At 36.1% G+C, this 25,129-nt stretch overlaps 1 protein-coding gene across 6 annotated transcripts in view; it reads left to right on the top strand.

The window, feature by feature from the left end:
• The window catches only part of CLSTN1 (calsyntenin 1), a 55,511-nt gene that overhangs the window by 5,401 nt on the left and 24,981 nt on the right, over positions 1 to 25,129 (top strand). For 4 of the 6 annotated variants that reach the window (XM_067567355.1, XM_067567357.1, XM_067567360.1 and 1 more), the window contains exons 2-3: positions 16,227 to 16,349; positions 24,644 to 24,673. In XM_067567355.1, coding sequence (XP_067423456.1) covers positions 16,227 to 16,349; positions 24,644 to 24,673 — 153 coding nt within the window. The remainder of the gene's footprint in view (positions 1 to 16,226; positions 16,350 to 24,643; positions 24,674 to 25,129) is intronic. The other 2 variants (XM_067567358.1, XM_067567356.1) reach the window with 1 other exon arrangement.

The following is a 25,129-nucleotide window of genomic DNA, read 5'->3' as shown; positions in this document are numbered from 1 at the left end:
CCATGTGACAATGCAAGCTGCCCTTAAGCAAAAGTGTTTATCGTTTGTTTATTGAGAGTCTTATAAATTTATAGGGGTGGAGTTTTTTCCATTTTTGTTTTAATTACTTTGGAGCAGACCTCCAGGGATTATCAGCCTTTCCTTGAGAATTGTTTAAAAAAAAAAAAAAGTGATGTATTTGAGATACCATAAGGGATGGAAATACTTAAAATACACACACCTAAAAAATGTAGTTTCTCTTTTCTCTGGATGTATCTTTATCATTTTCACCACTTTTTTTGGTTCTGCCTCTTCCTGGTTCTTGCAATCTTCTCATTTCTTCCCATAGGAAGATGCTTTAGAAATTTGAAGCTTGTCAGTTTCACTCTATTCTACCACCCAGGGAAGTGGGGCACAGAAAATAGAGCTCCTTTTGTTTTACTGATATCTGTTGGCTCACTTAAACATTACTTTGACTACTGGGGGTATGAGGAGAGGATTTTTATAATATATCAATGACTCATTTTTCCTTCTGGAGTGTTCTGCAATTTGAAGGCTTTATTTCTTGTTGGGAACATGTCTGGAAGAAAGCTAGCATTACTAGCCAGTCAGATGTCCCAAGCTTCTCATAGCTTTGCAAGATTCTAATTGCTGAAATAGAAGGGCTTTGAAATGTTCTTGTCTTGTCTGAAGAGATAATATAAACTTGTATTCGTGTGTATTTTAAGAGGCGTCTGTGCCTTGGACCATTCAGCCTGACTGGTGATATATTTGTGCTCTGTACAATGAGGGTGAGAGTCCTTGTTGAGTCTTGCTCACACAGCAACTTAACTTCATCATAGATACTCATTGCTTCAAAATGGTTGAATCAAATATTGTGCTGCTTTGCTAATTCAGGCTTCGCAGCATTACTATTTGTTCTTCTGTTTTGTGTTGTTTTGTTTAATTGTAGCTGAGAAAATGACAACTGGAGTTGAAAGAATATATGAAAGCTGTTGTGGGAAGTTACTATATTTGCAGCTTGCTAAGCTGTTTTAAAAAGAGTCCTATCTCAGTCATCTGGAATGAGTTAGCCTTTCTCAAAGTAAAGAAGTCTGTTTTTAGGCTTCATTGATGGACATAGTGGATGTATCCATAGCAGTATCTGAGTAGCTAGGCTATGCTAACCTCTGAACAGCTTTCTTTCATATTATGATTGCTTGCCTATATGGGAAGTAGGAGGATTCCAAGTCAAAGTTTGTACCCAACTGCAAGGAAGCAGTTTTCCATAACCAATAGAAAGGCTTGGCAGAATTAGATTTTTTTTTTTTTTTAATAATTTTGACAGATAATATTGATGATCATTTTAAATCAATGTTTCTATTTTTTTCAATGTTCAGAGTTGTGGGAAATTATGGGGAGAGGTCAGAACAATTATTTAATGACAGACATTGAGATTCAAAGAGTTTAAAGCTTTATAACTGTTAACACACAAACTATCAACATCACATGTCAAAATATACTAAGTAAATAACCTTAAATCAAACATAAGTTCAAAAGAAGCAATTTTTTATACCTATCCTGCCTGTAAATTTTGATGATCAATGGAAATATTTTTGTCAGTTTGTTTGTGTATGGAGAAATCAGCACTTACTGACATTTACCGATTTAAAAAAAATCTAATCCTTCCAACCCTGCCAATAGATAACAAGGAGGTTAATTTATGAAGCCCAGTAATACAAAAGAATATTTTACAAGGGTAATGCTTTTGGATATGGTAACACAAATTCTTTTAAATGAAAGGGAAATTGTTATTCATCCCTCCCACTAAAATGTACAATATTCATCTAGTTTGAAAAACAAAGTTATACAATAAACATTAAGCATTCTTAAATATTAAAAAAACAAGAAGAACATCATAATTAAACTTCATTGACCAGTGTTTGTATCAGTTAGATGTTAATTCTCATTGTTAAATTCAGTTGGCTGTATATATAACTAAGATCTGTACTGGGACCTCTGCTATTCCACATATTCATAAATGATCTGGAAAAGGGGACAAACAATGCCGTGGCAAAGTTTCCAGATGATACAAAATTACTCAAGGTAATTCAACTGACTGTGAAATCCCTTTGTAATTCTTCGCAAAACTGGGTAACTGGTCAACAAAAAAGTAGATGAAATTCAATGTTGATAAGTGCAAAGCAATGCTCATTGGAAAACATTCCCACTGTACATACAAAATGATGGGGTCTAAATGAGCTGTTTCCACCTCGAGAGAAATCTTGTGAAAACATCTGCTCAGTGTGCAGCAGCAGTCATAAAAGCTAACAGAATGTTAAGGACCATTAGCAAAGAGATAGATAAGACAAAATATCATAATGCCACTATATAAATCCATAGTACGCCTACACATTGAATACAGCATGCAGTTCTGGTCGCCTCATCTCAAAAAAGATATATTAGAATTTAACTGAACCAAATCACTAAATCCAGCATAATAGAATATTTTTTAATTAAGTTTATAGAAGCTTTATTTTCAATTATTAAAATCAATACAGGTAAATTGGATAAAATCAGATAATTATATTCATGGAGTATTTATTGTATTCCAGTGGACTTCATGGACAATGTCCATGTAGGGGTCATTAACCTATCACAGAAATTAGCTATCTCCAGGTTGGGAAGTGACATCTATCTTACACCAACAATGTAACATATTTTTAAGGAATAAAATTTGTTAATGAGTTTAAAAGGAAGAGTATAAATGGTATTGGGCAGCATATTTTTACCTAAATTGAAGCTGGATGATAATACTACAGTGAACATTCTTGCTTTTGTGAAAAGATCTACTGAATAGAGAGGTTCTTAAACCAAAACCTCTGATTTTAATATACCAGTTTACGTTCAAATGCAAGCCTTGCAGCTCTGGCCCATTTCTGCTATTAAGGAGGTGGCTACTACTATGACATGAGCATTTCTCCACTCATTAATCAATTACACCAGTCATTACTAGGTTCAGGACTGGAGAAGAACCATTTCGCATGTATCAAGAATATCTTCTTTGGACTAGTAAATTCAAATTTGAGAAACTGATTAGATGTAGAGAAAACAGGAAACTAGTCTTCCTGTTTCATGCAATGAACAAGTAGGCTGCAGACAGATTTCAGTTTCATAGGAAACATGTTGGGCTGAGTAAATTATACAATTTTGTTAATTTCCAAAATAGTTATTAACCTGTAGGTTGTGGAGGTTTGGAGACTATCAGTATTCACATTGTAGCTCAAGCTATGAACACATTCTCTCCAACTTTGTATTTCTCATAGAACTAGACCTAGTAAAGAAGTATGAAGTTATCTAGTCCCTCCTACTTCAGCCTTGTTACCTACAACTTCCTTACTTTCTGCAGTTTTAATGTCTTAAGCGATGGGAATTCTGTCATTCCCTTGGAAAACTATTCCACAATCAAATAGATTAAATTGAAATCGAATTCCTCACTGTCAGGAAGTTTCCTCATACATAGCCAAAATTTTTGTTTCAGTACTTCGTTGCATTGCTTACGCCTATCAAAGATTTCTTTAAAAATGTATCTGCAGCAGCCAGACTATGTCAGGTGTAAGTACCTTTGCTGAGGTTGTCTGTCTGAAGAGTTCTATGAAGTACTTATCTCAGTTAATAGGCTTTTCATTTCCACCATTATAGTCTAGTTGCAGCTTTGCCAATGACACAAAATTCAAGATGAAGTAATACTTGTAGACTCAGAAGGGACCAATCTGATCATCTTAGTCTGACCTCCTGCACAATGCAGGCCACAGAACCTCACCCACCCACTCCTGTAATAAAGCTCTAACCTATGACTGAGTTATTAAAGTCCACAGATTATGGCTTAAAGACTTTAAGGTACAGAGAATCCACCAGCAAGTGAGCTGTGCCCCGTGCTACAGAGGAAGGCGAAAAACACCCAGAGCCTTTGCCTTGGGGGAAAATTCCTTCCCGACCCCAAATATGGCCATCAGTTAAACCCTGAGCATATGGGCAAGACTCACCAGCCAGACACCCAAGAAAGAATTCTCTGTAATAACTCAGAGCCCACCACATCTAACATCCCTTCACAGGCCATTGGCGGCATATCTATCACCAGTAGTCAAAGATCCGTCAATTGCCAAACTAGGCTGTCCCATCTTACCATCCCCTCCATCAACTTATCAAGCTCCGTTTTGAAGCCAGCTAGGTTTTTTGTCCCCACTGCTCCTTTTGGAAGACTCTTCCAGAACTTCACTCCTCTGATGGTTAGAAACCTGCATCTAATTTCAAGTCTAAACTTCCTGATGGCCAGTTTATATCCATTAGTTCTTGTGTCCACATTGGTCCTGAACTTAAATAATTCCTCTCCTGGAATTTATCCCTCTAACGTATTATAGAGAGCAATAATATCTCCCCTCAACCTTCTTTTGGTTAGGCTAAACAAGCCAAGCTCTTTGAGTCTCCTCTCATAAGGAGGCTTTCCTTTCCGCGGATCATCCTAGTAGTCCTTCTCTGCACCTGTTCCAGTTTGAATTCATCTTTCTTAAACATGGGGGACCAGATGAGGTCTCACCAGCACCTTGTATAATGATATTGTCACTTCCCTATTTCTACTGGAAATACCTCGTCTGATGCATCCAAGGACCACATTAGCTTTTTTCATGGCCACATCAAATTGGCAGCTGTCCGTCATCCTGTGATCAACCAATACGCCTAGGTCCTCCTCCTCCTCTGTCACTTTCAACTGATGTAGCCCCACTTTATAGCAGAAATTCTTGGTCTTAGTCCCTAAATCCATGACCTTGGGACTATTCAGATTCATTAAAAATCCTTGCTAATGGGCTTGCAATTTCATGTGCTAGTTCTTTTAATATTGTTGGATGGAGATTATCTGGCAGTGTGGCCTCCCACCCCCGATTTAGTCCCATTAAGTTGTTTGAGTTTGGCTTCTACCTCAGATGTGGTCATTTCTACCTTCATATCCTCATTCCCATTAGCCACCCGACCACTATCCTGAAGAGCATCATTAGCCTCATTAAAAACGGAGGCAAAGTATTTGTTTAGATATTCAGCCATGCCTGAATTATCTTTAACCTCCACCCCATCCTCAGTCCCACTTCTTCTTTCTTGGTTTTCTTCCTATTTATATGGCTATAGAACCTTTTACTATTGGTTTTAATTCCTTTGCAAGGTCCAACTCTAATTGGCTTTTGGCCTTTCTCACTTTATCTCTACATGTTCTGACCTCCAAGAGGTCGCTTTTTTTGCTGATCCCTCCCATCTTCCACTCCTTTTAGGATTTCTGCTTTCTCTTAATTACTTGTGTGAGATGCTTACTCATCTAGCTTGCTCTACAACTCTTGCCTATGAATTTTTTCCCCTTCCTTGGGATGCAGGTTTCAGATAGTTCCTGCAGCTTTGACTTGAAGTAATTCCAAGCCTCCTCCAGCTTTAGATCCATGAGTTCTTCAGTCCAGTCCACTTCCCCAACTAATTCCCTTATTTTTTTTTAAGTTGGCCCTTTTGAATCAAAGACCCTAGTCACAGGTCTGTTTTTGTCTATCCTTCTGTTTAGCTTGAACTGAATTAGCTTATGGTCACTCGAACCAAGGTTGACCCCTACAACCAGCTCTTCTAAGAGGTCTTCACTACTCACCGATACCAAATCTAAAATGGCATCCCCTCTTGTTGGTTCAGTAACTATTTGGTGAAGGAATCTGTCAGCTATCACATCCAGGAAAGTCTGGGCTCTATATTACTACTATCATTTGTCCTCCAGTCTATATCTGGGAAGTTAGTCTCCCATAATCACAAGTTTCCAGTAGTATTTACTTCATTAAAAGCCTTAAAGAAGTCTCTATCCATGTCCAGATCAGATCCTGGTGGTCTGTAGCACACCCCAAGCACTATTCCAGATGAAACTCTAGTAGTTTTCTTCCCCAGTGTGGTTTTTACCCAGACAGACTGTCTTATCAATTCTATCACTTCTAATTTCTTTACAGTCTACCTCATCATTGATATACAATGCTACTCCATCACCTTTGCCTTTATATCTCTTTCCTAAACAGCACATACTCTTCAATACTTGTACACTAGTTGTGTCTACTATTCCACCGTGTTTCTGTTATTCCTATAATATCTGGTTTCACTTCCCCTACCAGTAGCTCTAGTTCCTCCTTTTTGTTTCCCAGGCTCCTCGCATTGGTATACAAAATCTCAATTTTTGCTGTTTGGCTTTGCTCACGTTCCTTACCTGATTTGGCACAGTCATTCTACTGCCAGTATTGCCTATTAGACTGATATCTACACAAGCCTTCCTCCTAATGTCCATTCTGCTACCCACTGTTGTGTTCTTTCTTACTTCATTTTCCTCCCTCTCAATGCTAAAATCAGGTGTGGAGATTACCTGGGCATCTCCCAACCATCTCCCCCAACTCCCTACTTTAAAGCTCTCTTAATCAGTTGTGCCAGCCTCCATCCTAGAAGTGCATTTCCCTCCTTACTCAGGTGAAGTCCATCCCAAGAGAACAGTCCTCTGTCTCTCCCATCAGCTCTATGAGGCGGCACTTTATACAAATGAAGCTCTTTTGAGGTACCTGCTCCAGGATCATGTACATCCCGCAGCTTCCACATCCAGTCATCTTCATTGTCTCTTTCACTGCTTGAGTGACTACCACTACAGCCTCTGTATCTGTCATAGCCTTTCCCCTACTTCCTGTCAGTGAGAGACACAAAAACAAAAAACCCCACCAAAATACACTCCTAACAAGCACCCCAACAATACCAGAACACCACACATTCTCTCCCCAAACTCCCACTCAAACTTCCCTGTTTTCAGCTCTGTTTGCATGAAGTAATACCTCAAATAATGTCTTGTATTTAAGAATCTCAGAACTTCATAAGGACTTGTTTGTTATTATTCTGAAATAGGTATTGTTATACCAGGTGTGTGAGGAAGAGGGAGAGTAGAGGTGCAGAAACTCTGAACTGCAACCAAAGATAGTAAGGCTGTAGCAGAACCAAGAATAGAACCCACACTTTAGCCTGCAGATCATGCTTCTCCCTTTTTCTCCAAAGTTTAGTGTGAATACATATGTTTTCTGTTGGACTGTATCTTTTACTGACTCACAAAGAATTGGAGTCTAATCTGGTTGACTTTTCCATTTTCTCAATTCTATGATCCTTGTATATTTACTAAATTAAAATCCACATTGTATTCTTGCTCATTAAAATAAATTGTTTGAATGTAAAGATTATGTAGTTAATTTTCCTGCAAATAGGAAGGTGTCAGAAGGCTTTAAAATCACTGCTGTGTCTCATTGTTTAACACTGCATCCTAGCAAACAAAACAAATGTGTTTGATCAAGAGGAAGGCAGTGGGCAAAAGTTGCCTGATATAATCAACAAAACTTGAATCTATTGACCTTCAGGTCAAGAATCATCTATTTATTCAACTCATTGAGGAGAGTAGAGGCATTTTCAGAGGCGTTAATTTGCACTGACATTGGTCACCATTATCTTGTAATGTGTTTATACTTCATGATGGATATATTTTTATAGGTTTGATATATTTTAAACTAAATAAAGACTCTTAAGAAAATAATTTGTCTGAATAATTTGTCATTGTATCACACACCTAATTGACTGACCTTATGAAGCTCAATGATATTTAAATTCTATCAATAATATTGTGTACTTTAAATGATAGGTCACTGATTTATTTCTCCAGAGGAGTTGTTTTGACTTCAGTCTTCCTAATCTAGCTGTGAAGAATATTTCAGATGATGTGATCTTGTTTAACAACTGCACCTCAAGCATGTCACTAAATGTTATTACAAAAATTGTCTGGAGGGTATGAAAATTTTTTTTTTCAAACTATCCCGGACTTAGTTAGGTAGACTACCTAAAGCTGCAGTACCCTAGCTGCCATATCACATTTATAGAGACAAGGTGGGCAAGGTATACCTTGTATTGGACCAACTTGTGTTGGTGAGAGAGAGAAGTCTTTGAGCTCACATGGAGCTCTTCTGTAGGCCTGGGAAAAGTACTCAGGATGTCACAGTTAAATACAAGGTGAAACAGATTGGTTAGCATAAATAGTTAACACTTATTTCAAGGGACCATTCCCTTATGCTAACCAGTATGTTCCGCCGTGTATTTAACTGACATCCTGAGTACTTTTCCTGGACCTGCAGAAGAGCTCCGTGTAATCTTGAAAGCTTGTCTCTCTTACCAGCAGAAGTTGGTCCAATAAAAGATATTACCTCATCCCTTTTGTCTCTCTAATATTCTGGGACTGATGTGGCTAGAACAACACAGCATACATCACATTTATGATATCTTTGCTGTCAGCTCTCAAGGAAACACTACAATGCCTGCTATATTAGATTAGAAAAGACTCCCAATAGGAAAGAACAGGTAAAGTAACATGTACAGACCTAATCTTAATACTCTTTCCTTGCACATACCGTATATCCCCATGTATAAGATGCTCCCATGTATAAGACGCACCTTAATTTTGGGGCCCGAAATTTGAAAATAAATGTATTACGGTACATCACCGGTAAGTACCACTGTATAAGACGCACCCAGTTTTTAGACCCCAAATTTTTCGAAAAAAGGTGCGTCTTATACAGGGGGAAATACGGTATACATTAGTTTATTCATCCTTTGATGCTTCTGTAAGAAATAGGAGAAATTTCTTCATGTTGCTTCATCTGACAGGTCTTTACTATTAGAGAAGCAAAATGCCTAGAGTACCACACTTTCTCAAATGGTCCTGCAGAACTGTCTGTAGTGATATGAATTAGCATTAGCAAGAACTTGGGTGTTCCCTTTCTCAATGTGAGGGAAATTGGACAGATTAGTCTACAATGAGAGTATGTCTACACTACAGCTGGTACAGTGGCACAGCTATGGCACGTCAGACCTGAACAATGTCGCTAGGTTGATCTAATTTTTAAGTGTAGACTAGGCCTTCAGGAATTTTTTAAAAAACCCATGTTTCCCAAAGCAGATAGCATGTCAGGTGCTGATTTTCTGCTCTCCCCTTGTCCCCCAGTCCCCTTGCTTAGTAGCAATTGCCATTAGATAGATTAAGAATTTGACAGGTGCTTGGACTGACCTTGAAAAATAGAGCAAGTTGCTGGCTTATGTGTGAACATTAGAGGCTCTAACTTGACATTTAAAATTCCCTTTTATATTACTTATCAAATATCAGGACAAAGGAGGCTGTTTAGCTACTGTTTTCTTAATTTTGTTGGCAGAGTTTTGTATTTTTAAAAATTCCAGATTAATAGGTATACACTGGGGCTATTTTAAAGCATTGTGGATAAAAATTTATAAAAAAAATAATATAAAGAATTCGATTTTTTTTAAAATTTTGTTTAAAGTTTTTCTTTTAAAAAATAAACCTGTTTAAAAGGAAATCTGAGTTTAATACAAAATACGTTATGGCTTAAGTTGCTATAATCTCTTAAAACACTTAAATATGCTGAATCCAGGAGCTTCTATTAAAAAAAACTTTGAGTTAAAGGCTACTTTTCTATATAAAGAGAGATTCCCCCCCATTCTGACTTTTGAGATCAAGCTTTATAAATATGGCACAATAGAAGTACATAGCAATATATCATTCACCATTTTGTAACATACTAAAAATGTACAATTAATAAGAATCTGAAAATATTAAGCTATGTAGTTGCTTAAATAAATGTATATAGTTATAGTGTACCCTCCTGGGTAGCAAAAAGACGTACCAAATCTAGTGTTAAGACTCTATTTAGTTGCCAATAAACATGTTTTAATGGTTATATCAAGCAATCAGAATTCATCTTTCTTCAGAAAATAACTAAAGTACAAATGGAAAAGTTAATTAAAATCTATGATTTAAATCAAGGCTTTCCACTTGGTGATTTATATCAATGCACCTGTTTTAAAGATCACTAACAAAGTTCAAGTAAAATTCAGTTTGCAGTTATTCATGTGTCAAGGAAGGATTCTCTTATTCAACTGGATTAAATGTGATCTAGGATATAATGTGGTCACATATTCATTGTGGGATTTACAGCAGATTCCAGCTGGGGCTTGTCAAGTTACGATGAATATTGTATTTCAGAGAAACCAATGTAACTTATCCTGTTTATGTGATAGGAGATTAACAGCAGCTCGAGCATTTTGTGAATGACAGAGCTGAAGTGGGCTGCTTCTGTTTTATTTTGAACTTAAACCTCTTTCCAAAGGCCACTTGAAATGTTAATTTTTATTTGTTTTGTTTTTTGGGCTTTTGGAATCTTGTAGCTTTCTGACAAACTAAAGGAAAATCAGACTGACGCTAAAACCATTGTTTAATGTCTAATAAACTGTTACTGGACATTTAGTGTTCACAGCATATAATGCTATGTAAACCAATTGTGATTTGTCAGAGTTGAAATAGGTAACTAATTGAGCATTATATAAATAATTTATGTGTAAGGAAACTTATTTAGTAATGTATTGCATGTAGGCAATGTCCAATACTCAGCAAATGCTGGCTTGCGAATTTTTGGCAGCGCTAGAAGGGCCTACACTATTACACACCTTTAATTTGTAGAACTTCATTTTTAAAAAAAGAGAGTGTGCAAAAGGATGCCATTATGAGACCATTCAGCAAACTACTAATTTCCGTGGTGGGTTCTGACTAAAAATCAATGTCAGAACTGAACCGTGATCCCTTGTGTGGCAGTTAGTCACGATGCAGCCAGTGTTTCTGTTAAGTAAAAGAGGTCTTAACATTTCAAGTGCACATCTGTCAAACTACTAATTACCCTTCTAATATAAGGAGAAACAGTTTATTTACTCTTCAGAATAAAAATCAATGGATGCATTAATAAGAAAACTCTTACTATAACTAGGATTTACAGTTTAAAATAGAAGTGAGCTTAAACATCTGGCTCAGGATATCAGTTAATCACATAATTGTTTGACTAATGTATTTAAAGCCAAGCTGACTCTAGTGCCTGGTCTACACTTGAAAGTTTTGCTGGCACAGCTATGTCAATTGGGTGTGATTTTTTTTGTTTGTTTTTGTTTTTCCTTCCTTCCACCACCACTGATGTAGCTGGGCTGGCAAAATATTGTTGGCATAAGGATCCATGTTGTGAAATTGCAGTTGTACAAAAATTAGTGGACAACAAGTGTATACTTTACCATGGATGTCTGATAAATTATCCATCCTTGACATACAACAAGAACATAATTCTGTTTATTTTAACTCTGCAGTGGTATAGTTCAGCTTTTTGTAAGTACTTAAATTAGTGCAGTTAATGTGTGTGATTTTTGTTCCTGTAGCAAAAAGAAATGTAATTAGCTGGCCTTCAATTACCCACACTTGTCTGATGCTTCAGTAGAGCTGCAACAAATGGTCAGTGTATTCCACATGAGACAAAGTATGTTCAGTTGTGTTCTGTTGCTGCTTTAAGGCTTTGTGGCACTTTTCCTACTATATAATAAAATATGGTAAATTAAATTACTGACTAGGGAGAAAGGATTTCCTAGTGATGAAATTACAAGATTAATGCTTTCTGTACACTTGCAGAGTCTGTTGGTATAGATATGGCAGTAGAACTATACCAGCAAACCTTCCTCAGGGGGATGCAAGTTTCATTAGCAAGAGTTCTTTTGCTGGTATAGCTGAAACCAGTTGCCTTAATAGAATAAGCTATGCCTGCAGCAGGACAGATATAACTGTGTCTGCACTAGGGCTTTTGCCAGCATAGTTGTTTTGGTTGGGGATGTGACTTTCTCACATTCTGAACCGGCATAGCAATTACAGTAAAACTTTCTAGTATAGAACAGGCCTGAGTCAGGAGACCTTGGTTCTTTCCTCAGCCCCTTGGAGGACTTGCTCTGTAGCTTTGGTCAAGTCACATGCCTCTCTGTGGATCTGTTTACCCTTCTGTAAAATGGTGATAATGCTTCACTACCTCATAGGATATTATGAAGCTTAATGTTTGTAAAACCCACTGAGATCTTTGGATGAAAGGGGCTGTGGAAGTACAAGTCTATTAATAACTAAGAAGCAGTGTTATTCATTTAAATGCAGTTTTTCCTTTGTTTTGAAACTTGAAATAATTTCTGGTTTGGGTTTTTTAGTAGAGTTAATAGAAGCTTGCCTAAATGAGAGTACTGCTGAGATATTGTAACTTCATGTGGTATTTTCTGCAATTCAATCTGCAAATTGCCTGGGTTCAGCTAATTTAGACTCCTCTCCGGTATAAGGCAAGTTTATGTACAGTATGACCAATATTTTTACTTGATAAGAGGTGAGAATAGTGGAGGAATGTCTAAACCAGTGTTTCTCAATTAAGTTTGGCCACGGGACCCTTTTGAACTCCATAAATATTGCGGAATCCCCCCAAACTCTTAACAGTATTTTTACATATGGGGTCAAAAAAAAGTCGAAATAAGCAAATTATATAACAAATTTCAAACAACTGGGTCAGCATTCCTCACTTCAATTTTCCTTACCCTCAATACTCTCCGCCGAAAAATCCGGGACCTCATCCCTTTTTTGGCTGCGCGGAGAATAGCTGCTCTCGACAGCGTGGAGAATAGCTGCTCTCGACGGCGTGGAGAACCCTAACGGTGTTCCCGTGGAACCCCAATTGAGAAACACTGGTCTAAACCAAACCATACTGGTAACATTACTCTCCTAGAATAAAATAGCTAATTCTGTGGATTTCCTCTGGATGAAAATTAGTTAGGAGTTATCCTACTCATCTTTCATACCCAAGTCTTTTCCTCTGCTTTGTGAAGATGCATCTATTGCTCCAGTCAGTTTGTGCAACTACCAAATTCTTTTACCATTAGAAAATGGTTAAAAAGCACATAAGGATGGTGATTTCCTAGGTGGCTTCTCCTTCCATTGCTACTTGCTTTTGTCCCTTTGTTTTCTGAATCCTCATATGTAAGAATGTGGCAGAATGGCTTGAATTCATCTTTCCCTGTCTCCCCATCAAATTTAACTGGCTAAAATTGTCTAGAGGGTAGATTATGTGAGATGATGAACATTCAGTCACCCCCTTTCTTATTTTGATGGATATCTGCTTACATGATTGTGGTTTTGGGGTTTTTTAGGATGGGGGGTGGGTTTTAGAGGATTTGAGATGTGTTCTGGGTATCCAGTAGCTGAGATTTAGGATGTTTTTTATGAGAAGATGTCTAAGAGAAGGTTTCCTGATGTTACTGAAGCTAAAAGCAATAAAGCGTTCACTCCTGCTACCCATCTGGCACAGAGTTTTGCAGTGAAATTTACTAAAATTATGGTAGTTTTAAAACTCATCTATAAGAAATGTTTAAACTCACTTTTAAGATATGCAGAATTCAGGGGAAATTGTATACCGAACTCTGAAAACAGTAACTTTGAACATATTTTTGGTCCTTGGCTACTTGTAAGTCCTTTAGTGAGTACTTTAAACAAAGATGTAACAATACAGTTATGCCTTATTTTATGTGCAGGATGAGTCAGATACCGAAGGTAATTGGTGTGCTGGGCATATAACTGGCTTGTGGGCTCTACATGCTTTAAAGATAAACTGACAAAGCTCTTTCACTATCTGGGATGGTTTTGCAAATTCAAACCTATGAATCTTTAAAATTGTGTTAGTTTAAAACTTTGGAAAGTGCTTAGAAATCTTTTTTTATTAACTCTTGTAATACCACACAATAGGTGACAGTATTTTTTTAAAGTCAGGCACTTAATCTTATTGCAATGTTCCAAACATAGAGTGCATTTAGTAGTGATTTTGCCAGCATAATGCATAAGAGCTGTCTCATGCAATGGGCGATACATATCTGATCAGCTAAGAAAGCAGGTGTCTGGATGAAATCAATGACGTGTTGAATGCCCCTCATACTTGTGGTTTGATCCCTTGGTTACTGAATTTTTGTGTTTAAGTATTTAGAGTTAACTATAATTTTGGCTATACATACACTCTATAAATGGGCCAAGAATCAGTTTTTAAACTGTCTGAAATTGAGCATTTTATGCCTTAATCATTAGGGAACTGTCAGAGTTGGGATGGAACTAGTTGTTTAATATACACTGACTTTTATTTGCAGGGGCTAGTTCTGTGAATGTTGAGATACTATTTAGGCAAAAGAGGCCTTAAGGGTAAAAATCTAAATATTTATCAGGTGTGAGGATTATAGTTAAGGTTTCCTTATTACATTTTAACAGGAGTTCTAAAGTCTCCGAATAAAAATGACTCCACCTCGCCCCTTTTCAATCAGGCTCTATTTTCTTTGTTTATCATGTAAATTTTCCAATCCTCCATAATGTCCTCCAAGAAAGCATTATGGACAAGACCCTGGAACACCTACTGTATAAACAAGAAGAACCAATTCCCTTCTGCTTTGTTATTGAGCTGGCTGTGAGAAACATCTGAGGCCTTTTTCAGACATGAAAAAGCAAGAAAGGCACATATCCATTTTCTTTCTGTATAGGATACTTTTATCTGTATTTGATATAATTACCTGCTGTAAACATGCACAAAAGGAAAGAAATTGGTAGTACTGATGATGCTATAGATCTTGCATATTTGAGTGTTTGTTTAAGCAACACAATCCTACTTGGGGGTGGAATTAAAACTCTTTAAATAAATGAAGCTTGTTTATATCACCTGTTTCTGAACTAATTATTTGTGCATATGTGTGAATAAAGTTGAAACTCTTACTTAACTGTGTTTTAGATTGCTAATGGAAATAAGTTCACTAAAATAAAAAGATGGAACTCTAATTTTGGACTGGAATGACTTAAAATTGGAGGAAAGCTACCCTCCATGTCCATTGCTCTTTGAGCTTAATTCTGGTTGATCAGAAACAGCTGTTACAGGTTACTAGTTGAAGGATTTCAAAATTATGCAACACTGGAGGAGCTTCTTTCATAATTTAATTTGTTCATATGCAGGTATACTAGGATATATAGGACACAACTATTTATTGTCTGAGTGTCTTCAACCAGTTAAGCCTAAACTTGAGTTCTGGTAAAGAAAAAGGTGGCATTTTTAGAACAGATACTTTAGATCACTAATTGTCTGTCATAGGATGACAAATACAGTCAGACCCAAGTGAGTGTTTTCTCACATTATTTTGGGGGGAAATCTTTTGACTAATGGGTGCATTACTTACAGATAGTGTCTTGTAATTGTTTCAGTTCATGAAATCTTGCATGGTGTATATGCTTAAATCCAAGACACGGGGATTATTCATAAAAAGTGCAGAACTGGATGGTTCTGCCTTGCTTTTTGTGGGGAAGGGCAGGAGAGTCTTATTGAGGGTGATCATAATGGATCACCAAAATGAACTACTTTAAAGCTGACAGGTAGCAGTGTTGTTTCTCTTTATGTAATTGTTTGACTCTAGTACTTGTGAATATTAGTTTCCAGAGGCATTGACATAGTTAAATGTACATTTGCAGTGAGAATGTTGCTCTTGAAGTTTATGTGCAAGAATCTGCAGTTTCTTACAGCTGAGGTCTTGGTAGATTTTCCTGTCTCCTTGAACAATTGATACTAAAAAGGTGCTGTAAATACAAAGGCTTAGCATGTAATTGGATTGGTTATATGCTGAGCATTAAGTAGAGCAGTGATGTGTGAAAATAAGCAGTCCTCTCATTTTATTCCTTACTTTAGTTTAAAAGCAGGTTTATCTTAGACAGCCTTAAATAAAACATTACTTGTAATTTTTCAGTAACTTTCTTAAAAAAAAACAAATAAAAAACTCCAACCCAAATGCTGCTTTGGCAACAGTAGAAACACTAGTTCTCAATGGAGTGGCCTTGCAAAATTGTCATTAAAATTTGAGCTTTGGCACAGGCAATTCACAGGCTACTCTTTGCTCTGATGATTGGTTAATAATGAAAAAATGAATTTTACTTGCCTGTCTAAAGCAATTCTCTTTGTGGGTGGGTAAACAGAAATTGATTAGCTGTTCGTACCAGGGAAGGTTCTTGCATATGTATCAGTATACAAAAAGAAAGTATTTGGAGATGAAGGTATAGATAGAAAACTATATTTTTTTTAAAGAACGCCTTAGGAAAATGGAGGCATAAAAATAATGTAACATTAAGAAATCAGATTTCTTTGTTTTAATAAAGTGCTTGTTCAAAACCAGAAAATTCAAAATGGGGAAAAACATCTTCAGTATTTTAATTTTTATTTAAAAAGTCATTAACTTTTGTTTCCCTAATCTTGTCTTGTTCTTTATAGTTAACAAGCACAAGCCATGGATTGAAACGACATATCATGGTATAGTTACGGAAAATGACAACACAGTACTCCTGGATCCCCCCTTGATAGCTCTCGATAAAGATGCACCTCTGCGGTTTGCAGGTACAGAATCTATCTGTATTTGTTCTTCCATTGATGTAAATTCTTGTTTGATGGGAGTTACTATGTGTTACTCAGCATTTTTTCCCTAATGAACTGTAGCTTAAGAATGCTTCCTAAGGTTTTTTCATGGAAAATGTTGGTTCATGATACCGGATTTTTGTTTAAAAGATACAGCTCTTCTAAACAAGAGGTGATTGTATCTTGCAGACTAGAGGTTTTATGCTTATATTTTTCACTTCACTTGTACCAGTCTGTATGGGTGTTCCTTGTATAGACTGTAACTTTCTCTTAAATACTTGTGCTCTGGATAATGCTTTTTGCACTATTCAACATAGAAAAAGTTCTGTGAAAATCAGTTTTCTTATCATTCTGGAAGAATCCACAATTTATCTTTATAGATTGCTTCGCTTGTGTTTGTCCTCCATTATAGACTGAAGGGGTTTGGTGACAATGATTAATTGCTACTAAGATTAATGTTGTGTTCCTTCTGCACCATCTTTGGGTTGAGGTTTTCTGCAGAAATCCAAACTGTCTATGGTCAGTTTATTCAGTAATCTTGGATAGTCTTGGAAATGGACATCCTTTTCTACTTCTACAGTCACTAAGTGTAGTAGTTAGTGTGCTAGCCATATACTACTTCTGTGTTAGCAGATAAAGAAGATATCCTAATCTATACTGTTTTCTGTAGTAAAGTTAGTATTTTTAAGTGTTTTAAGCATCTTTTTTTATCCCAGTAGTATAGCTTGTTAGCTGAGGATCCTTTAGCTGAAGTATAATGTTGGAAGTCTGCCAATCAGAGTAGCCTGCGAAGAATTCCCCATCTCCTCTTGGTAGGAGACAAACTATTCCTCTTAAGCCCCCTCAAGCAGCCAACCAAAACACTTCAAATGGTCCTGTATGCAGAATGCCTTAGTTTCTATATTGAAAGTGTGTGAATGTTTTATGTAAATAGGCAGTTTGAAGGTTTTTTGGCCTGCTCTTGCCATAGGGCAAAAAATATGTATAGAAAATGGAATTTTGCATCTTGCATACTGACATAGTGCTTACTTCTGGTAGCTGATCATTGTACAACCTATCATTATTATATTCCCTATAGTTCCTGTCAAGTTTTTGTGGCACTATGGTGGTACTTAAAGGCCCCAAGCAAGATTGAGGCCCCATTCCACTAGGTGCCACATGGATTCGTAGAGTGACAGTCCCTGCATCAAAGAGCTGATAATATAAATAGACAAGACAAATAATGGGAGACACAGGTAGTATTGTTATACTCATTTTACAAATAGGGAACTGAAACACAGAGCAAGTGATTTGTCCCAAGATCACACACAATGTCCATGGTGAATCCAGGAATTGGATCTACATGTCCTGGTTCCCAATCTGGTGCCTCAACAGCAAGATTATCCTGTTGCTAATGTGCTTCAAATGAACACTAAAGAAAGCAGTCTCTAAGCTATTGGATAAAATGTTAATTGTTTGAAGATAGGCTGTGCTTTACTTTTCACGTGGGAATAATGGCTTTCAGTTTCAGTAACGATTTCTTTCTAAAGACTATATTTAAAGGTGCAATAGGCAGCAATGGAATATAAATATCCCATGCATTGTCTCTTTGCTTGAGCTAGATGTAGGAGGGTTGTTTTTAAAGGAGACCATTTGGCATTTTCAGCTCTCAGCCTGAATGAGATGTTTTTCTGCAGAAACTTCCTTGTATAAGTAAAATCTTAAAGAATCTAGAGTTCCTGTAAAATAGTTGGAACAAGAGGCAGTTCACGTTCTAAGTCTTATCAGTTTTAGGAATTTATCTTCTATTTGCAACCTGGCAACAAAAAGGAAATGACTTGAAAATGGACTTGCTAAATCAGCAGCCAGCTGAAATATTAAATATCCTAATTGTTTCAAGTGTTATGGATATACTGGTCACAGCTCCATAGCTAAGATTGCACCTCTCTGTATGAATAATAAAGCATAATTTGCCAAATACACAGTGCTTACTCTTTAAGTACAGAACTAATTTTATGAGAATTTACAAGTAAATTCACAAATTTGTTTGAGCTGAAATTGATTAAAAACTGGTTTCTTTGACACAGGGTACTATGCTTCTTAGTCTTTTTTCTTCTTTTCTTTGTCATGAATGATTTTAACAGGATGATACTCTTCAAACTTTCTATACAGTTAAAAATAACTGAAATCTTATGTATACGCTATAATTTGAAAAAGTAAGATGTAACTTGAATTATAAATGACTATCTAATTGTAACTATAGACAACAGTCAGGTTCAGGTCAACAGCTCAGGTAATTCTTAAGAGGGGCCATTGTCACCTGTCTTGTACAGCTAATTTACATGAAACAATTATATTGATTGTAATAAATCAGTGATAGGAAGACTAGACAACCTGAGATAAATGTCTTTAAAAATTTGTTTAATCTGGGATCATAAATATTTAACATTATTATGATTTTTAAAACTTACCACATGTATTTAGAGGACAGAGTTAAGGTTCTTTGGGTATCTTAATGTGTTTGTATTTCTTAAGTGTAACCTTAACCCTGAATTTCTCGAGTTTTGTAACGATTGATTTTGAGATATCTACAACATCTTGTAATGGTTCACCCTTAAGTTAATAATACTTTTGCTCGATCTTTACGCTATATTTTAATTTATCTTGGAATTAGAAACTGTTCTAATTTACCAGACCTTCCAACAGCTAACTTAGAAAGCTACTTATCTTTAGTAAGAACAGACCTAATAGAGTTCTAACCATCTAATTACTGATCTTCTCATTTTTGTGCTCTTGTCCTTTCTACTAAAAGGGAAAAGAAAACAATGTATAGAGAGATTGCTCTCAACGAGGGTACATAGAACAGTTACCAGCTTTTGCTCCCTCCCCAGTGATTCTTAACCATGGGTATTCTTAAAATTCCACATTGTTCTACAGATATTTAAACAGACTAATCTAATTATTAGATTAAAAATAATCTAATAATGGTATAGAAAGACTGGCCTGCAGTCCTATTGATTAGGAAAAGAGGATAGGACGTCTCACTGTTCAGAAATATTTTAAATGCTTGTCTTAATAGTAACTTGACACTATGCAGCGGTTTGTGAAAGCAACAATTTAGCTCTTCTGTATCTACTGGACAGTAAATGTTCAGGTACATTTCAGGTATAATTAAGCTTTAAGAAACCACCTGCATGATAAGTTCAAATAGCATTTCAAATTTGTAGAGGAGCAGTTCAAGATTAGAGCAATATGTTACTTTACAAAACAACCCCATATAGTGGTAGTGGTAAAAATATGAATGTAAACCTGCTTTACCCTAACAACTGTCTGTGACCATCATAAATTGACTTAATTGTAAGTTTACATAAATGTTAATACTTCGACTTCCAAGAAAACTAAAATTAGCGAAGTCCTAAGGGCAACCGTCTCAAACTGGCTAAGATCTTAGACTTTATATGATGTACATAAACAGAATGTGCAGAGGGCTTTCCTTTATGTATTTAGAACTGGTAGACGCGTGTTAAATTCCTGATGGGGAAATATATTATGAGAATTTATAAAAGTGTTTGCCTAACATTAAATAGGACAATACTCCAATTTCCTTTTGAGGAGTGGAGATGTGGGAGTGGTGCTGATCAGCATAGTGATTTATTCCAGATAATACTTGGTGGTGCCTTACGCATATCCTAGAACAGAGAATAGTATTGTCATCGTCCAGCACCATGTATGTGGGTGTTTAAGTGAGAAGCCTGTTAGAACAGTGACAAAATGTTGTCACAGCAAAACAAAGAGCTTCAGATTTAATTGTGTTATTCCGTTTCAGTGGTAAAGACTTACATTGGTTAAAAATGCACATTTTTTGTTGCCTAAAAAAGTTGACGTTCTAATAAACTGCCCTCACTTACAGAAATTAAACCACTTCTCAAACTCTTATTTGGTTTAAAAATACTGAAACTTAGCTATTTTAACCACCATATTACCCATCTTGAAACTAGTGATTATGCTTTATAATACATGGAATTATGGGACAAGGAAAGGCAATATTTTATGATTCATTAATATTGCTTTGCTCACTTGTATTGCACTGTGGATGGTTCTCAACATTATGGCTTAACTGTGATCACACATTCAAAGAAGCCCAGGTGTTTGAAACGAAATATGATTATCCAGATACCTTCTATGTTGATTTGGATTATTGGACATCTGGAATATATCATACTTAGAAAGCAGGACAAGGCATTTTGTTTGACTTCAGAGTAGCCCCTCTGCAATCAATCTTGCTGATACTCTTTTGGTGTATCATGGGAATGCTTGGGAGGATGATTAACAAAGCTCTGCAGTGAATCCAATGAAATCCCTTCTACAGTACAAATTCAGCTTTTGAGAGAACTTGGTCAAACTGATTTTTTCCTGAGAAGATTACTGCACAATAACATTTTGCAGTATAAATGAGATCAAACAACATGTTTAAATATCCTGCTAATACCTTAAATTCTTAACGTAATCAGCTCCTATCTAACTTCAATAAAGAACTATGCTTTTATGCTGCTTGTGACACTGGGTCTCTAAAAACTTTTGAATTTGCAGTGTTGATGGACCTTAAACAGGTTTAAAGTAGCACTTTGTTTGAGATGATCCCCTAGTGGAATTAAGATTCTTCAAGATGGTTATAACAGACTTTAATAAAGGTAGTTAACCACTCTTAAACAATGTTATTTACTTTCCCCATATTAACCGATGTAAAGAGGGTCCAAGAAATATTTTTGTGGGGGCTAGGATTCTTTGTTTAGAGAGTACGTGTGCCTGTAACCTTGAAAAATGCTCTTGTAGCATCTCTGTTCATTCTCTTGAAAAATAAAAAACACTTCTGTCTGGAGAAGCATGTAACTCACATTTTCCAGTGAGTGACTGCTATTGGTGTGTCTCCACACTGTACTGCCAGCGCCTTGTTTGTTTAGGGCAGGGAACTGTGCTGACGTCCTGTCTACAGCAGGCTTATGTGTAATGCAGCAGTCAGCTGGATAGTAAAGAATTGGTAGGGAAGATGAATGGTAGAGTTTGTATAAAGGGTGAGCTTTCAAATGACTTCCACACTTCAAAGTCCTAGTAATAGAATGATACATGTCTGGAATTTGTTAGAACATATTCATACTTTTCCCTCTTTGGAAGGAAGTTTTTTCTCTCTTTAGAAGGGAGCTGGGATTTTCTCTCTTTGGAAGGATGCTGGCATGAGATGCTGACTCCAATATTTTAAGAAGAATTTAAACATCAAACTCGTTATGCCCTCTAGTTCTAATATTTTAAAAACTAATTTTCAGTAAATCAAATTACATCACAGTGCAACATAATACCATGAAGGAGCCTAAAAAAATTACCCTCATCAGAGCATGCTGCAACTAAACAGTAAAAAGTTCCATAGTAAAGAATGCCTTTAAGGAGACTGGATTATTATGTTTTCTGGCTAAAGTAAGGTGCATAAAATCCTTTTGTGTTAGCTTATATATTGAACTGTATGTAGGTTTTGCTTAGCTACATTGAAAGTGTAGGTGAAAATGTATCAAATGAAGATAAACTAATATTTAACCTGCTAATTGATCTCCATTCCCTTATGAGTATGGTAGGAATGGAAACATGTTTCACCTTGACTCCAGAATGAGATGAGAGAGCTCTGACAAAAAGCATTGTTATATAATGTACATATAATGTAGCATGGTACCTGTTCTTATTGGGTCAGATTGGTGCTTGATGCGTCATATGGAACTTAACTTTGCTTTGTCAAGATGAAGAAACTTAGTAAAAATAATTGTTCAATCATATGAAAGCTCTTGATGTACCAGGCTCCTGATTTTTGCTGCATAATCTCTTTTGAATTGTACTAATTTAAGGTGCATATTATCCATGTGCCGGAACATTCATCTGTATACTGTCTTGTCCAGTAATAGCTTTATTGGGTTTGGAGGGAGGAGAGGGAACCTGCTCCCTTGACATATTCTGTACTTTAGGAAACAGAAATGTTTTTGTTTTATCTCTTATGATAGAGATAATTTGGTGGAAGTAACCTGTGTATCTGACAAGCTCTGCTCAAACTGGGAGCTGTACATTGCCCATTAACACCAATTTATCATAACTAAAATAATTCTTTATGGGCTTCAGTTTTTTGAGGCATGAGCCACTTTCTTTGTAATGTCAGAGTTGTTGTACCAGGATTTTTTTATTAAAATAAATAAGATCACATTACTATCAAATGGTAAATTAAAACATATTGGGTAGATTCTTGTTCAGAGAAATTGAGCTGTAGTATATCTTGAGCAGAGACTTTAATATCCTAAGGACCATTCGGAGACACAACATGAGTATATATCAGTAAGATTAGTTGTGGATTACTGTAGTGGTGGGATGCCAAGGAATGTAATAGTTGAACTGCCTACTGGCAAAGGTTGGCATTGGTGCTAGAGTTCAGTTCTCCAAGAATTGATCAGCTTTTTTTAAAGACAACTGTCACATTAACACACTTTAATACATTAACCCCAACAGTCATTACTGGGCTTTCTGCCATATCGTGTCCCTGCAGCTATGTAGTCTTTTGTAATCTTAATGCCTTGCTCAGAATGCTTGACTCCCTGTGTGCTCATATTTAAAAGCCTGCAACTGTTCTATAGTCCTTTTTCGTTATTCTGTAGCTTTAGCCAGGAATTTAAGGAGCGTACAGGGTTTTTTTTAAAAAATGATCCTGTTATTAAAAGTATCTTAAAATTCAGGGTTATATTTACATGCTATGTAAAAATATGCTGAAACAGTTTTATATGGAAGCCCTAGAAGATCATAAACTTGGTGTGTTAAAATAAGTAACCGATTATAAACCCATGGGTTTACTTTTTAAATAATCTTCAGGGATAACTTCATGAGAGGTGGTTTCAGAAATTGGCTCCTTTATAACAAGGATCTACCATTTAAAAGTGAGCTATTCTGCAGTAATTTTTCCTTTATCCTGTAGGATACATGTGCTTTAGTATTGAGCCAATATTTTTCTTGTACTTATAAGCACAGTGTTGTTCAGTTTGCCGCATTAGTAAGTTATAGGTAACCTCTTTTCATAGCCAATATTTAGAGTAGAGGTTTACTAGTTGCACAGTTGTGTATTTATTAAAATAATGAGAATTAACACTGGTTCCATTTGACTTGCATATTAAGGGTCAGCTTTGCTGTAACTGCATTTCAGGTCAAAGATGATAGTAGTCAGAAAAGTGGAATGTTCAGCAATGTGTAACAAGTGCAAATTTAGGGTTTAAGAGTACTATAATTTCTATTTGGATAAAGCATGCTGTCAGCTCTGTCTTTTATCCAGAAATCATGTGTTTAAGTAGCTGGGTGCTGCTGGGCAAGAGGGATGTGAATTGTTCCTTGCGTGTTAAGTCTGTGAGGTATGCTTGAAGATATGAAGAAATGGGGAAAAATAGCTTTTCCCAAGTTAAGTAGCCTACTGAAAATAAAAGCTTTAAGTTAACATAAATGTTCATCTTAAATCATGAATTAAAGAAATACTGTGAAGTCAAATTTGACATTGAACTTACATTTTGCAAACACAAGTTATTAGAGAACCTATGCCAATAGAAATGTTTTCAGGATACATAAAAATCCCATGGCGATGAAGAAACCTCTGCTGTGACTTCAACCCCATACATTGCAGCATTTAGCATAAAAACTTGGAGGTGAAATTCATGGAAGTTTGCATTGTTCAAGCTGAGAGAAATGTAAATTGTAAATAAGCTTCATTAATAGTGAAATGCAAATTAGATTTTTTTTTAAAAAATTTATCAACCTAAAGTGGGGGTAATAACCTCAAGTAAAATTTTAAAAAGCCAAAAAACCCTATTCAATACGTATCCCTTAAATAGAGATGCTAGTTGATGCTATGTTCAATGAGAATTCAACTTGATGGGTAGTTCTGCAAAAACACAGAAGTTCAACAAATATCTACCTGTTTAACACATGGATATCCAGTTTTATTACCAGTACCCAATAAAGCAATATGACACCTTTTAACAATCTGAAAGCAAGTATTCATTTAACCTGAGAATTTTGAAGTGTATGATAGACTGAAGAATGAGGTTAAATCACATTAGTGACTGAGGCTTTAGGTTTGTAACAGTTACAGCAACTGACCACTGGAATTTGTTCATACAATTTGTCCAAATCTTTTCTGTGTAATATGTTCATCTTTGACTTTTTCCTTATTTGCTCCCTCTTTAGTCTTTCCTGTATTACTGACTTGGGTTTATCTTTTCTCCCTTTAGAGAGTTTTGAGGTGACAGTCACCAAAGAAGGTGATAAAGGGTTCTTTCTATCCCTTTTATGAATATTAACCCACTAACTTTGGTTATGAAATGGGGAATCAGCACTTAAACAGAAGATCCTGTCATGCTCTTTTACCCCCATTTTATTCTCCCAGTTTTTTTCTATTTTAAAAAATATTGATAGAAACTGTTATGTAGCCAAACCCTTGGTTAGAAATATCTTTAAATCAGACATCCATTTGAACTGTTTGGGATTATATACTAGGTTATATGAACACTGCAGTTAAGCTTTGGTAAAAAATAGCACTTTCACTAGTTGCTTACATTTTTGGGACATCTTAGTTTTCTCCCATACATTTTGTGAAGAAGTAATGTAATTGCCAAAGCAGCCACACCCTGCAATACACTTTCCTCACTATATGATTAAGTATTAATAGTAGATCTGTTCTATAATCCAGTTTGCAAATAGTCTTAGATATAATAGAA

The sequence above is a fragment of the Emydura macquarii genome, unplaced genomic scaffold (assembly GCF_026122565.2).
Source record: "Emydura macquarii macquarii isolate MOO-44397 ecotype Brisbane River unplaced genomic scaffold, CSIRO-AGI_Emac_v2 contig_2768, whole genome shotgun sequence".
In the NCBI taxonomy this organism is placed as follows: domain Eukaryota; kingdom Metazoa; phylum Chordata; order Testudines; family Chelidae; genus Emydura; species Emydura macquarii.
The sequence above is the reverse complement of the archived record's forward strand: the minus strand, read 5'-3'. Positions and strand labels throughout refer to the sequence as shown.